Here is a 15,192-nt window from a genome sequence, read left to right as displayed (position 1 = left end):
GAATGGAAGTAATGCAACTGATTTCTTGTAAATGTCACATCTTACAATGATTAATATAGACTTGCTCCATGAACAGTGTAGACATAAGAGATTTGACACACCTTTAATTTAATTGTTAAACAACGACAAAAATGCAAAATACACCAATATACATGGCCAACATTTAACATGCCAGTTCCTGGTACATAAAGATTTGCTGCAAAAAATGTTTCAAAACAAGTCAACAAAATGTATGACCTGGCTTTTATTACCCAGGGCAATGAAGACACAATATTCCTATAGAAAACAATTAGAGACTGAAAACCAATTGATCTCGTCCTTGAAAAATACTGCAGGTCCTTTATGTATTCTCAGTGCGAACTTTCTTTGCCACTGGAGTATAGTTTGCAGCTAGAAATGCTTTCATTCTCTTTAAAGTATTTTTGGCCTTTTCTCGATCAGGCTCTGTCTCTGGTGCCCTCATGTGGTCTCCATTGCTCAGAGGTCTCAGCAGAGAAGCATGGATGCTTTTCCCAAATGATACATTCAATCGTTGCTGAAAGGAGCTTTGGAGATTCACAACCAAGTCTTTCTTCTGCAGAGAAATATTTTAAAACATATTAATGTGAATAAAACAGCAGTATTTATTCTTACAGCCTATATGATCATTAATAAAGCTTATATAATAGCATTGTTCATTTGCTTTTTGTGTTGAATAATTTGACTTCACTAACAGTTACATTTTAATGTGCATAAATAGCATTTTAGAATGCCAGTTTTCTATTATAATAGTATTGCGGATGTTCCAAATAAAAGGAATGTGTGTGTCTGTGATCACAACATGGTCAAGATTTTTGTGAAAAGAGGATCACTAGTGCCCATGCAACAAAGTTCATTTACTTTTTTGTGTGACTATTTATAGCTATTATCAGATAAGGTAACAGGACCTAACATTTTTTCATAAATGTTTAAGGATATTAAACATAAAACTAAGAAATACTTTCAGTAATATAAATTGCAATTAGTAAACTGTTGTGGTATAATACCAAAATATTTCAAATCATCATAATAATAATCAAATGCTTCAGACATTTTTTTGTTGTTTGTTTTTACCGTGGAATTTGATGACAAGTTGTGAAAAAGGGCCCAGAGGTCTGAAACCATTTCAGCTGCTGTGCGGTATGGAGGGCTGCGTTTTCCCAGCAGGCGACCTACAATTATGCCAAATTCCACACAACCTGCAGGTTGCTTTATAAGCAGACAAACATTTCTCAATTTCCAGGAAAGTATATACATTACAACTGTTACATGGTCTGCTAAATGCTCTAAATGTTCATACCTTAATAGTTTTATACAGCAGGTAGCTATGATTTTCACACATTAGAGAGAGCAAAAGTTGTTCACACCGCTGGAAAAAAAAAGATAAAACTGAAGGGTTCACAAAAATGTAATAATATATGCTTTTAATTTTAAAACACAAGTTGTTCATTTGACAGTTAATAGTTTAAGTGTTTGTATTTAAGTGTGTAAAATATTTCATGGTTTACTCTCTGGTCCGGCAGACTTAGGTAGGGTTCCTTAAGTCTGTTGCATCTGAATGGGTCAGTATCATCCAACAGATCCTGGCACAGGGAGCATACCCACATTGCACTGTACAGAACATACAAAATCCAATTTTTGTTTTTTGGACTAAATAACTACTAACTAGAGTACATAGCACTTTCGGCTTAAATCATTTATTATGGCTGTTTTAATTAGAATTCACAATAAGACACCATTACTAGAGCCTTCTATAGATATATTTAAATCTATGGATGTAGAGCAAAATGTTCATCTTACGTCGGATTAAAAATGATCGGTGGGACATGGCAGCTGGTGTGGAAGCTTCTACCACATTCTGCACACTGCAGTGAGGCTCCAGCAGAGAGACACACAACACAGTCCAGTACATCAACCAGCAGAGAACACTTAGAACTGCAGGACTGCAAGGGTAAAGCACCAGCTGGGGGTGCAGCTATCCTAAGACACCTCTGGATTGACTGTAAGAGCAACAAGATGAGCTTAGTTTTTAATGAAATTTTGTGTCGGTATAACGTGAAATACTTCTTTGGTGGCTGCATCTGACCTGTGAGAAAAAAATCACAAGCTGCAGAGATTACACTGATTACATGATTACAATGAAGAAAATGCGTGTATGAGATATGCTCAAATTTATCATTAGAAACACACAGCTGAGTGCAGGATATACCTTGTTTTCATCAATCTCCTGAAGCACAATTTCATCCTTTTGGCTACTGGGGACTATTCGAAATTGAGACAGAGAAGATCCTGAGATGGGCAACCGGAGGAGCGATACAAGCAGATTCCTGCTAAAAGATAGTAATATATATCACTTATGATATTAGAAGGTAGTAAGTAGGTGCACATGGACATGCTTGTGCTTTGAGAAAAACAATTCTGACACGAAGCAGACATACTTATTGCTGTTCTGTGTTGATATGGGTTCTTCTGAAAGAAATCGAAGGAGCAAGAAAAAGTATATATTTATATATACACATACAGTCAGATATTTTTTCACTACTAGTGGAATGTGTGAATAATAGCCTCACCCTTTGAGTCATCCATCCCCTCCACCACTTCAGAATCATTAGCATCAGTCTTTTCATGATCCTGCTAGAGGAATAGAATGTAAATTATAAAGTCATTACAATTACATGACTCATTACTACAGGCTGCCTTTAATGGTTAAAAAGTTTAATGATATTTATAACCTTTGCATTAGGGATGGATGCATGTTCTAAGGCAGGTCTGGAGCAAACATCCTGGGGATGCACTTTCATTTTACTACAAAGAATCTCTCTGAAGGATGATGGCAGGCCTTTAAGCCAGTGCTTGGTTGAGGGGTTTCCTTTGATGGAGGGAGTTGATTCAGACGAAGTAAAGATACTCTGATCATTAGGGCAGTCCTTGATCGAGGAAATGGAAGGGGGATCTTGTGGCTGATGCACTTCTAAGACTTTTCTGGCTGTTATTTCTTTTCCCTGCACAGTGGAAGCATGTAGGTTGCTGTCCGACTCCTTAGCAATGGGAGAAGCCCTACTGCAAACACTCGCATCTCCATCACAAACAGAATCAGCTGGAGCCTTCACTGGGAGATCACGTTTTGGTATTTGGATTGTCTGAGTGCCACACTCGATTAGACCTGTATTACTACACGTACTGGGAATTGGAGCAGCAAGAAGTGGAGGTGTGCTGGGTGCTGGGGGTTCCAGTTCTTTATTACTATTGCCTGGTACAGTGGTGAGCCCTGGATCTGGCTGTGGTGCACAGCTGAGAATGGTGCCATTATTTACAGTCAAAATAGGAGTGTAATGGTAGAGTTTCCATGCTTTTCCAGAGTTGAGAGGAGAAATGATGTTTGGTACTGTAAGTAGAGTGAGCTGTAAACGATTGGACTGGGTGCCAACAGACTGAGAAGGCTGTACATTTTCAGACACCGTTTCAGAGACAGCTGGAGAGTAATGAAGGACTTTATTAGTTGGTGCAGTGTGAGATGGGAAAGATTGATCAGAAACTGTCTGAGAGTGAAGAATGCTTTGTTGTGTTTTGTCAGATGAAGAATTTAAAGTAGATGGGTGTGAGTTAGATATGGCCTGACTAGACTGAGCAAAAGGAGATAATGTGATAAAAGAGGGAACAAACCGGTTACTGCTGAGTGTGAGAGATTGTGTGTTGGTTATGCTACTTGTTTGTGACGTCTGGAATGAGGATGTCTGGACTAAGACAGAGGGACCGGCAATAGAGGGGCGAGAAGCATGGCCAGAAGGAGCTGCTGCAACAAGGACAGCACCAGACTGAGACTGTGGTAAGAAAACCTTAGGCAACACAATGCTTTGTTGAGGAAGTTTTGAAGAAATATTATTTAAAACACTTTGGTCAGGAGAAGAGGTGGACTGAAGGACAGATGTAGGCTGTGGGCAAAACTGACTTTTGAAGACCTGCTGCGACTGTGAGGCTTGAGGGTACACAGACTGAGGCAAATGCTTTCCCACCTGTGAAACTACATATGGAGTCATGTTGCTCTGAGCAGGAGGAGGAGTAAAGTTATTGGAGACAGAGGAAGAACTAGCATGGCTCATAGTGTCTTTTAAGCTCCGGGTGGGTTGCACTGGTTTTGATGAGGCAGAATCAGACTGTTCATGTTGTGGAAGAACAGAGGCAGCTTGGGATATTGAAGGGGATGTAGTTTGAGTGGATGCTGTATCAGATACTGACAAAGTTGCACCAGATTCTGAATTTAATCCTGAGGAGTTTCTGTCTGAATCTGTAGGTGTATTTTTGGGTTTATTGCCATTGCTGTTTTTTCCTTTGGCAGGAAGAGGAACACGGGTCACCTTAAAAGAGGCTTGAGGAAAAATAAAAAGAATAAGCAAATGACTAAAAGTACGACTTCAACACAATCTCTAATCTAATCAATGAATTCTAATTTTAACAAACCAGGCGATTTGCAAATACAGACAAGAAATTACAATAATAATGTTATGTTTAGCAAAGATGAAAACCATTTTTTAAAAATGTAATTGCTTACCAAAATTCTTAATAATACTGCACGTTTGTTGATTAAGTGAGAGTGAAAGATGAATCATGGTATCAGGCAGGGGTTTATTCTGTGACAGAACCCTCTGTGTGCATTTGTCAATCTAGTGAGGAAAGCAGAGATGCATTCATCAGAATATAAAAAGATATTCCATTTTCTAGTTCATTTTCTTTTATCCAGTCAAGAGCCAGATCAGCCAACTTTGTTTCACTGCAAACATGCAGTCAACCCAAGGCAGAATAAAAACACACTTACTTGCATCTTGTGTCGCAGGATACACTGCCCCTCAGTGCTCAGGATTTTATGAAGGAAAGCAGTGATGTACTCCTGCCTGTCCTCCAGCTTTTTCAGACTCATCTTCATCACCTCCAGGCTCTTCTCCTCCTCATCACACAAATCCTTCAAATAACCAAAAAAAAAACAAAAAAACATATGGTTTATTTAAACTGTGCATTAGAGTTTCTGTCTGTACGTCTTTCTGCCTGTCTGTCTCTCACCCCCAATTCCGTAGACAGTTGACGACATCGCAACACCAAAGAAAGATACAGGGAGCGTAGCACTTTTTGCAGTTGCTTCTCTGATGATGCTTTTAATCCCTTTATATCATGCAATCTCTCTCAAAAAAAAAAATAAAAAATTAGTTGACAATTTTTGTTATTCAAAATATTTCAAATATTTATACAAGAGTACAGCATAATGCTGCTGTCACAAAGAATTCTCATATCTCTTCCAGTATTTATCCAAGATGGTTTTTGCTTGAGTTCATATTTGATAGATTTTTTTTAGTTTGTTTTAATTTGTTATTTCTTTTTTTACATGTTAATAATTTAGCATTCAGTCAACAGCCTGAAAGAATGTATTGATTACATTATAAGCACATAAAAACAATGAAGCAGCATTGTACCATAATGCAACCATAAGATTACTTATCTATTTGATTACATGTTCCATATTGTTCCAGAAAGTAAAGAGGAAAATTGGTTCTGTTGAATAAAGCTGATCTCTGATGACAATGCAAATCTGATTATCATATAAGAAAACTAAGAAGAAAATTGTTAAGCATTACCTTTTATCCAGATCCTGTAGCCTGGACTGCACACTGTTTTTCTGCTCACTGATGCTGTCCAGCAGCTTCTTGAGCTGTTCTTTCTGAGAAACCAACGCTTCTTCCAGTAACAAAAAACTGACAATAAACCAAAAAATTTTTTTTTTAGTTTTTAGCAGTAGCAGCAAAGGATGTGCTAGATAACATGGGTGGCAGATCACAAACCTTTAAAGAGATTCCTAATCTTTTAACTTGCAGTCCACACAACTGACCACAAAAACATCAACAGACCACAACAAGAAAGAAACTTTTTTTTTTTTAAATGCCCAAAGGTCATTTGCATCTCTGTGAAAAAAAATCTCAGAATGATGACAGATGTTCCTTAAGAACTTTTCTCCATGGAACCTTGAGTCACTCCGAATCCACATATCTAATAGCCTAATTATCATTTGATCCATTTCAGAAAATATTATTATTATTTCATTATTTGATCATTTCACCAATTCCCATATTTAAATGGGAAATTCTCAACCAAATAGGGAAGGCGAGGGCTAACATGCTTTCTCAGAGATGTGTAAAACTGTGAGGCAGTGAATTATGTTATAATTATTATTTTTGATGTTGCTGTTGTTTAACTTGATATAGTAAGAAAACTTGAAAAGTATTCTATAAAAATAAAATGGGATTTCATAACGGTATATGGAAATAAAAAGGAAACAACCTTTCTACAACAAGTCTATAAACTTTCGCTTGCTGAGTGTAGTTTAAGACACTTTCCACTAAAACATAAGGATTAAATTAGATGGACCATTTCACGCATATTGCTCCAAAGATGTTTCCAAAGAGTACCTGTGGTTTCTGTGGTCAATCAACTGACAGTCTCTACAGGTGAGCTGATCACAGGTGACACAAAAGAACTTGAGTTGCTCCTGTTTGTGTGAAGTACAGCGCAAGCTTGTACTCAAGCCTAAAGAATAAAAAATATGTTAAGCAACCAAACAATGTTTCATTAAACAATACCCAATCAATACACTAATACCCTATTAAATTTGACCTTACTTTTAATACTTCTTATGCACTCTTATAAAATGTTTTACTACTGAATTATATTTACCTACCCACATACCAGTCTTGTTTCTTTTATTTATTCAAATAGGGCTGTGTACTTATATACGACAGGGTTGAACTTAAATAGCTGACTTCAGTTTCAATAAAACACCAATAGATTCACAAGAAAATTTCTTCAGATTCTGAGTTGGGCTGTGTGTATAAACATTGTATAGTCTGCTATTCAGATTATTAGAATGACCAAAGTGTGGTCTCATTCTGACCAGATTTACTGGGGTTTCCATGAGTAATGTGCTATGGGAAAGACATTTTTAGTCATGCCCTGATTAGTCCTTTCATCTCATTTGGTGGGTGCAATATGTTTCCACTTGCAAGCAATGCAGGTAAAAAGCAAAATATTATAAGATAATATTTAAAAAAAAAAGAAAGCACAGTTTACACTAAACACAAGAGAATAGCTGAATATAACTGTCATCTGTTATTTGTCATCTGAAGGTTTTTCTCAATATATCAATATGGATTCCACACATGGACAACTAGAGACAACTGAAGAATAAATTTTATCTTTAAGGCATCAGACTACTTAACAGCCAGTAGTCCTTCATCTAGTACTCTAGCACCCATTACTGCCACTCCTGGACACTTTCTATTCAAATGTTCTATTTACTACTTTTTGTAATTATATTTACTGTTTTGCTTACTTAACAGCAGGTCACCTTTTTATTTTGCCATTTATCCGTCTGTTTTCATTTCATTTACCATATTACTCCAAAGTATCTTAAACATTTATGTTAAGCTACAGTATGCTATTGTTCATGACTATCTGTCATGACTTTGTTCATGACTATCGCTGACTATCGCTGTGAATCTGAGCCTCATCACAAGCACTGCAATGCCCAGTGTGCCCACACTATCGGTGCAAATGAAAAACAACCCTTGATCCTTAACTAGAGTCTGTGTAATCCTAGACATGTAAATGTGTGTATATAATGCTTATATCCATTAGATTTTAATGGCAAACATATACATAAAAATGTGCATTTCTTATCCCCATCAATGAGTTTTTTGACAGCTTGAATTGTGAATCATTCTCATTCATATTTGAGGAAACATATTTGATATATTTGATATTTATAGTTAATGAGTGCATTCTTGTCTTAAATGTCCTAGCTTGGAACCCGTGCTGAGCTTGACTTATCCCAAGCATTTGTTAAAGTGCTTCAAAAAAGCGAGCGTGGACTCCCTCCTATTTCAGTTTCCCAAAGAACCAACTCTACTGAGAGCAGTCAACCTCAGTAAGACAGTGTTCAATCTAATAAACATCCTCAAAGTCTTATATTTTGACAACCTCATTAAAACTGCTAATTAAATTGTGATAAAGTTCAAAGCAAAAATAATAAAAAGCTCGTTACTCTATCTGAAGTCCCACGGTGGAGCTGATGTGTCAAATGCTACCATAGTAAAGTGTGCGTCTATTCATTTTGAAATTACAAGTTTTCAATTGAAATTTTTACCTCTGAAATTATCCTTTACCTTCAAAATTATTATTAAGAAGTGTATAAGCTATTTCTAGGTGTTTCTAAACTATTTTTAAATGTCAAAACCTTTTTTTTTTTTTCGGTGAACAATAAACTGTACATGCACCAAGTCATGAGTTTACAGACCTGATTCCTTTGGTATGATTGTATGGTTGCGCGTCACCTTCACTCGCTGATGAGCAAATACACAATCTGAACACAAAGCTTCCCCACACTCCTGACACCATCCAACAAGGGCAGATTCTTCACATCCTCCACACTACAGACAGAATACATTCAACTCATAGTTACAACCAAAGATTCAGCTGACCAATTCAATTAGATACAAGAAAAATGCTGTGCCTATATCTGCTAAACTACAGGGCAAAGCAAAAGTTCTTTTTTTTTTTTTATTTAAAAGTGACACTCACTCATGTTTATTGGCAGCATTTAACAAAGAATTTCATAGACATTTCAAATGGCATGTTGTGGGTCACACTATTAGGCAAGGCAAGTTTATTTGTACAGCACATTTCTTACACAGAGGTCATTCAAAGTGCTTTACATAGAAATTAGAAAACAATTTAAAAGAGAGAAAAAAATATGAAAAATAAGAAACACGATAAAATTATAACAAAAACAAATAACAATTACTTTTTTTTATTTTAATAAAAAAACAGTTTAAAAATATGTTAAAAAGAATAAAACAGGAGTAAAAGTGATTTGGATAAAAAGTGCAGTCAGTGTGAAGCAGCACAGCACTCATTCAGTAAATGCAGAGTTAAACAGATGTGTTTTTAATCTTGATTTAAAAGTGTCCACTGTTGAAGCACATCTGATCTCTTTTGGAAGCTGATTCCATCTATAGGTGGCGTAATAACTAAATGCTGACACACCTTGTTTTGAGTGAACCCTTGGTATCTCTAACTGACCTGATCCTAATGATCTGAGTAGTCTGCTAGGTTTATATACAATTAGCATATCTGTTATGTATTTCGGTCCTAAGCCATGAAGTGATTTATAAGCGAGTAACAATACTTTAAAATCTATTCTAAATGTAACTGGAAGCCAGTGTAAGGACCTGAGGACTGGAGTGATGTGCTCAGATTTTTGGTTCTGGTCAGAATTCTGGCAGCAGCGTTCTGTATGAGCTGCAGCTGTCTAATGGTCTTTTTGGGGATCCCAGTAAGGAGTCCATTGCAATAATCTACCCTGTTGGTGATGAAAGCATGAACAAGTCCGGTCTTGAGACAAAATTCTCTAATTCTGGCTATATTTCTGAGATGGTAGTAAGCTGATTTGCTTATCGCTTTCACATGACTACTGAAATTAAGGTCAGACTCTAAAATTACACTAAGATTTCTGACGTTATTTTGTGTCTTTAGACCCCTAGAGTCAAGGTGTGTGTTAACCTTGAGAGTTTCATCTTTATTTCCGAATACAATGACTTCGGATTTGTCTTTGTTTAACTGGAGGAAGTTTTGACGCATCCAACTGTTAATTTCATCAATGCACTTACATAGAGGGTCAATGGGGCTGTAGTCATTAGGAGACAGGGCTAAGTATATCTGGGTGTCATCTGCATAGCTTTCATTATTTGACCAATTGGGAGCATATACAAATTAAAGAGAAGCGGTGCAAGAATTAAGCCCTGTGGGACTCCACATGTCACATAAATGTCAATATAGTTCCAGGAATTTGTAGTTTTAGTGTGAGTGCCCAATTGTTTAGTTACAGCACTGTGCTGAACTGCTGGTAGTTAAATCAAAAGATAAAAGCGAAAAAGCAAAAGCGCAAAGCACAGAGAGCAAGTAAAAGCGTCCGAACAGTAGCGAAGCAGGAGTCAAGTTAATTTCAATAGAAACCAAAGCAGATAAATGTGCTTGTTTCAAACAACTGGTTCTAAGTAAATCTCTCCTTGACAAGCAAGTAAACTGAACTTTTAAATTACATTTGGACGAGGTCAAGTATTCACACAACATACAGTGGTGTCTGACATTGTGTTTGACTGCACACTGCAAGACATATCCTGAGCGTGTGCATTATCAGAGGCGAACCAATAACTAGGTCGTGCTTGGTGGCCGAAGGCTCAGTTAACAATGTTCTCAATTTCTCTCTAATGAAAATCATTCACAAACATACCATGACTTTTTTGTTCTGTGCCCCAAAATGCTTTGCTGCTTGATCATTTGACTGTAGCAGACTTACAGAGTAATGTCAAAGGGTGAGCATATAATCTCTTCATATATTACATATTTAAACTAATTTCAAATGCTAAAGTTAAATAAAAATGTTTTCTTTCAGTATTCAGTAACAAATAACCTTCTCATGCATAACATTTTATTAACGAAGATTTTCAATTAATGATTTTAAAATGATGGCCATAATTTTGAAACATGAAATGCAATGGTACAACATTTAACAAAATGTTAAAATATACTGAAACATGCAACAGGGCTATATGTTTCTGTACAGGCACACAAACATATCTCTCAGTTGCAGTTGAACTAAAACTTTAGGTTAAACATGCTGCATGTAGCTTGGTTATGTCATATTAATGCTAATGTTAGCCACAATATCAGTTCTGTTATACTTTCTAATGCACCAGATTGTTTATAATAAAATACTTCCAGAACACAAAATTAATATGGAGGCACACCCTTGAATAATATAAATGAGCTTACCTTAGGGGCAGAGTCCTCGAAAATGAAGCAATCTGTAACTTCAGACATGTAGAAAGACTGGCCACACACCGGACATTCTAAAGTAAGAGAGAATTTGATAAATAGTACCTATTGTTTAAACTAGTCAGACAAGTTATGTTTAGTACAACAGCATGTTTGTTGTTTCTTAAATAATGTTTTTTGCAAAAATGTCCAATAGGATTCTATAAAAAGCTTCAACCTTGTTTCACAACCGTGTGAAAATGAACAGGTTTGTCCAAAACCATATGTTGTCATAGTAACTTAAGATTAGCTTCCTTTTTAGAAAATTAGCCCGGTGTAATGAACCAAGCTTAGCGGTAAAGGTAGCTCTTATATAATTCAAAGCACAAAATCAGATATAACCTTGGTGACAAAGGGAAATACAGCTGCAGATGAGGCTGCTAAGAAAGTGGCTAAAGAAAAGGTTTGTGTGATGGCATTAATGCAGGTGGGGAAACCAGACCCTGCATCAGTAGAAATGACAGTAGATGACATAAGGGCGGGGCTTGTCAATATGCGACAGAGAGAGTGTTCAGTGCGCATGTGAGACTTTAGCAGAAAGTGGTTTTAACATTGACATGGAGGATAAAAACAAAGAAAGAAAGCAAAGAAAGGCTTACGATAAGGGAAGAAGTAGGACCCATGTTAATATAGGATCAGCTTTCCAGCACTGGAGAGAACAGAAGGAGCAGGAAGTTGGTCACATATTCACAGATTGGAGTTTCCCAAGTCAAAAACTCCTGAGCTAAATGCTGTTACTACACAAATAACACCTCTTTTCTATCGTAGTAATGTAGAGAGGCAGCTACAACCGAGTTTTGTGTAGTAACAGCGTTTAGCTGGAAATTCAACTTTACTTAAGACGCCGAGGCGCTTTTTTCCTTCTCGATAGGTGAGTAACGTTGGTTTTGCTTTGTTTCACAGAACTAATATATGCCGTCCTTTGCATGATTATGATTGTGTCATTTTTGCTTGTTTGTTTATCTGCAATCATATCGGTCTTCCCTTCAGCTATGATAGGCACATTTCTTTCCATTATTTGACTGGGTTGCGTAAGTATGTGTGGGCGAAGCTATCAATACATGGATGGGACCCATTTGGGTTAGGGGCGTGTTTTGGTGAGTTAAAAATGTCGACATTGGCTTTCAAAAATCGTAGACCCTACCTTTAAGTCAATCGACCAAGAAGTTTGTGATTGTCTCGGAGTGGTGTGCGCATATTCCTTTACACACTGGCCTGTTGGAAACCTGCTCACTCATATGAAGGCTGCCCCAAATCAAATGGTGGGCAACAATGTCACCCCAGACCCGGATTGGTATAAATGGCTGTTTTCACTGATTGGCTGGCAAATTACGAGCCCTTATAGACAGAACTGTACATTATTTGTTTGGACAATAAATGCGGCTGCATATGGACCCCCTGGACCCAAAGTCCATCACCCTAAGCCTTGAGGAGGAGGAAGAGGATTACTTTGGGAACTGATGCAAGCAGATATTCTCCAGAGTGCTTGTGCCATATGCCGACTCAGCCTAGACCCACCTTGTGTTGGTGCTCCTAATAACGTCATTGTGAGCTTCCTCCTTGGACTAAACCGCTAGAAGACACACACCCCGTGTTGCCGTACAACAGCGTGTGGATCTATCACAAGTCGGAAACGGACTACTCACTGAATAAAGGACTACCTGTTAGAATACATTCTTAATTGCTCCACTGCTCCATTTCAGTGTCACAGGCCTATGAAACTAAGATGAAGTACGGCTTTCTTGTTTCTCAGCACATACAACAGCAAAGGATAGCACCGTTGTCTAAAAGACATGCCCAAACCTGCTGTTTTTACGCCTCTGGCAAGATACTGACTCATATGATCACAGCCGCTGGCTGCATGTAGGAGGGTGAAATGTTAAATGTTGAGAAAATGTAAGAGGAGAAAAAAGTTGAAATGTTATATGACTTTCTTATGCTGTAGCTAAAGTGGATATTTAAAAGTGTTATGACATTTAAGTAGAGGCTAAGAATAAATATAAACACAAGAGAAGCAAGAGACTATATCACTTACAAACAGTATATTAATGCAGAATAAAAAAGACAAATGATAAAATGGAAAATGTAAATGTAAAAAATAAGTTTACTAATAGTGAGAAAAGAGCAGAAAATAATCCATGAGACTTTAAATTGCAACACAAGCTCAGAGTTGAATGTACAGGATCAAGGAAGCACTTGAGAGAAAAGCAGAAAATATGGGATATTAGAGAAACAGGAAAGCCCTTAAAAGGGCATAAGGAAGAAAGGTGGTTTTCGTTCTGAGTACAGTAAACCAAACCACAAGTAAGGCGTGGTAGGCCTAGATGGAAAATGAGGGGAATTCAAAGAAGGTATGCAAATGAAGGAAGGCCAGGCTAAATCCTCAATATCAGAAATAATTGTACATTTCTGAGAATATGCAATTTAAAAGAATGGGGTGCTTTGCAGCACCGGGGATAACTAGCTGTCTAGATAAATAAATCTAGCTGACTTGAGTAAAGCTGAAAATTTATTCCTTCTCATTCAAGCCTGAAGAGTTTTTATTTTGTCTTCTACTGTATAAGTGAAAGTAAATAGTTGCTACAATAAGTAATTGGCCAGGACTCTGGACCACCCTATGATGTGTCTAATCAGAGGGTGACAGATCTGACACCATAATGAAAATGACTAATATTCATTATATGCATAAAACAATTCACTACATTACACATATCTAATATAAATGTGTTTAAGTATGTTATAAATAAAGAACTTTGGGTTATATGATACATCATTAATAACTGATGCATTCATTAAAAATCATTTAAAATGATAACTAAATCATAGTTTTTCTAAACTGTTTTATAACGCAATGCTATGATATGGAGCTTTAGTGTCGGCCCTCTAAGACAGCAATAATTACCGTCATTAACAGGGTGTTTACCTTTGGCGTTGTTGTCCTCGGTTGTTTTTACAATACACGATTTACACATCATGTGGAGACACGGCAGAAGTTTGGGCTCTGAGCTGAAGCTCAGTTTTGTTCTGCAAACCACACACGACTCTGCTTTCTTTACCATGAGAGAGGAAGGAAAGTCTGTACGCCCTTTGTGAGCTCTGACATGCTCTCTTTCTTCCTCCATTCTCGGACACAGAAAAACAAACCCTCACTTGAATACTTTACTCTCACTTGACTTTAGACCGCTTTAAACGCATGTCTTCACACCTCCGATTTCAGAGTCTCAGGAAAACGGTTCTGTCTTTTTGAACGTCGATATCAACAGAAAGTCCTAATGCTATTTTAAGTCAGTGCCTAAGTCATACATTAGCTTACTGGGTTTACATGCTCATCGAGAACAAACGTAACTTCCCGGTAAGATTTGCAGCGCGCATGTGCAACATTTCAGCGCATGCGTACATCTGACTTTCTGTTCTGATCTGAAGCCCCATAAAACGTGTGAGGAATCAGTCATGATTTGTATCAACCAACAAAGTGACTTCTCATGTCTGTTGATCTATTTGTGCATCTCAGATTATCATTAGCTGTTCATCATTTCTTGCTTTTTGTTCTTTTATTGTTTTAGATTTAGGTTGTTGCTACTCAAGAGTATTATTTATTTTTATTCTTAATTTTTATTCTTAATCAAAGAGTATTATTTATTTTTATTCTTATTTTTTATTTTTACTCAAGAGTATTATTTTTCTTCTTCTTTCTTCTTCTTCTTCTCCTTCTTCTTCTTCTTCTTCTTCTTCTTCTTCTTCTTCTTATTATTATTATTATTATTATTATTATTATTATTATATATTTATTTCTTTTTCTCTCTCTTCTGTTTCCATACCTTTGTAAAGCTGCTTTCAGACAATAGAAATTGTTAAAAGCACTATACAAATAAATTCAATTGAAATTAAATTGAGTATCCCCAAAAATCACCAGCTGATGAACAAGGACACATTTTTCATTGGAAAAGCAGTTTTTGAGTCAAACAGTCAAAACTTGTCATTATATGAAGCATCTAATGATTGCCAACATCTGCCCCATTTGTACATTATATGCCTGATATATTTCTATGAGTATCTCCTATGGGGTCAGAGCAGAAGGGCAGACATGGAGCAGAGAGGGTAAAGTTTCTTGCTCAACAGTGGCAAGTTCTGGACTTGTACCCACAAACTTCAGATCAGCAGCTACAGGGCTTTTAACCACTTTTACACAGCTACCACTGTTTGACATTCTTAAATGTTGAGCAACCACATTATTCGTCGGCCTACTTGTTCTTAGTTATC

The 15,192-nt window shown here is 36.9% G+C and overlaps 1 protein-coding gene across 10 annotated transcripts; it reads right to left on the bottom strand.

Annotated features, from left to right (window-relative positions):
• Positions 1 to 87: 87 nt before the first annotated feature.
• On the bottom strand, positions 88 to 14,340 carry trim33l (tripartite motif containing 33, like). Of its 10 annotated transcripts, none has more exons than XM_027149526.2 (17): positions 13,856 to 14,338; positions 10,891 to 10,967; positions 8,354 to 8,486; positions 6,471 to 6,588; positions 5,643 to 5,759; positions 5,074 to 5,188; positions 4,832 to 4,975; positions 4,568 to 4,679; positions 2,751 to 4,384; positions 2,589 to 2,652; positions 2,457 to 2,487; positions 2,228 to 2,345; positions 1,819 to 2,018; positions 1,527 to 1,629; positions 1,319 to 1,387; positions 1,093 to 1,227; positions 88 to 574 (listed from the first exon to the last, which is right to left on the bottom strand). In XM_027149526.2, the coding sequence occupies exons 1-17, from the start codon at positions 14,052 to 14,054 to the stop codon at positions 341 to 343; spliced, it is 3,603 nt and encodes a 1,200-aa protein (XP_027005327.2). In that variant the 5' UTR covers positions 14,055 to 14,338; the 3' UTR covers positions 88 to 340. The 10 variants fall into 10 exon arrangements, with proteins under 10 accessions (XP_027005327.2, XP_027005326.2, XP_027005330.2 ...); XM_027149525.2 differs by having other exon boundaries at positions 2,228 to 2,348; positions 2,457 to 2,484; XM_027149529.2 differs by having other exon boundaries at positions 2,457 to 2,484.
• Between the last annotated feature and the right edge of the window lie 852 nt (positions 14,341 to 15,192).

The sequence above is a fragment of the Tachysurus fulvidraco genome, chromosome 3 (assembly GCF_022655615.1).
Source record: "Tachysurus fulvidraco isolate hzauxx_2018 chromosome 3, HZAU_PFXX_2.0, whole genome shotgun sequence".
Taxonomy (NCBI): Eukaryota; Metazoa; Chordata; class Actinopteri; order Siluriformes; family Bagridae; genus Tachysurus; species Tachysurus fulvidraco.
Note: the sequence above shows the minus strand (reverse complement) of the source record. Positions and strands in the feature narration are given on the sequence as shown.

Coding starts and splice junctions, on each gene's coding strand:
- trim33l (XM_027149523.2), bottom strand. CDS start 14,054: ATGGAGGAAGAAAGAGAGCATGTCAGAGCTCACAAAGGGCGTACAGAC. Junction 2,349..2,456: donor TCAACACAGAACAGCAATAA/GTATGTCTGCTT, acceptor ACTATCTTTTAG/CAGGAATCTGCTTGTATCGC. Junction 575..1,092: donor ACTTGTCATCAAATTCCACG/GTAAAAACAAAC, acceptor ATTTCTCTGCAG/AAGAAAGACTTGGTTGTGAA.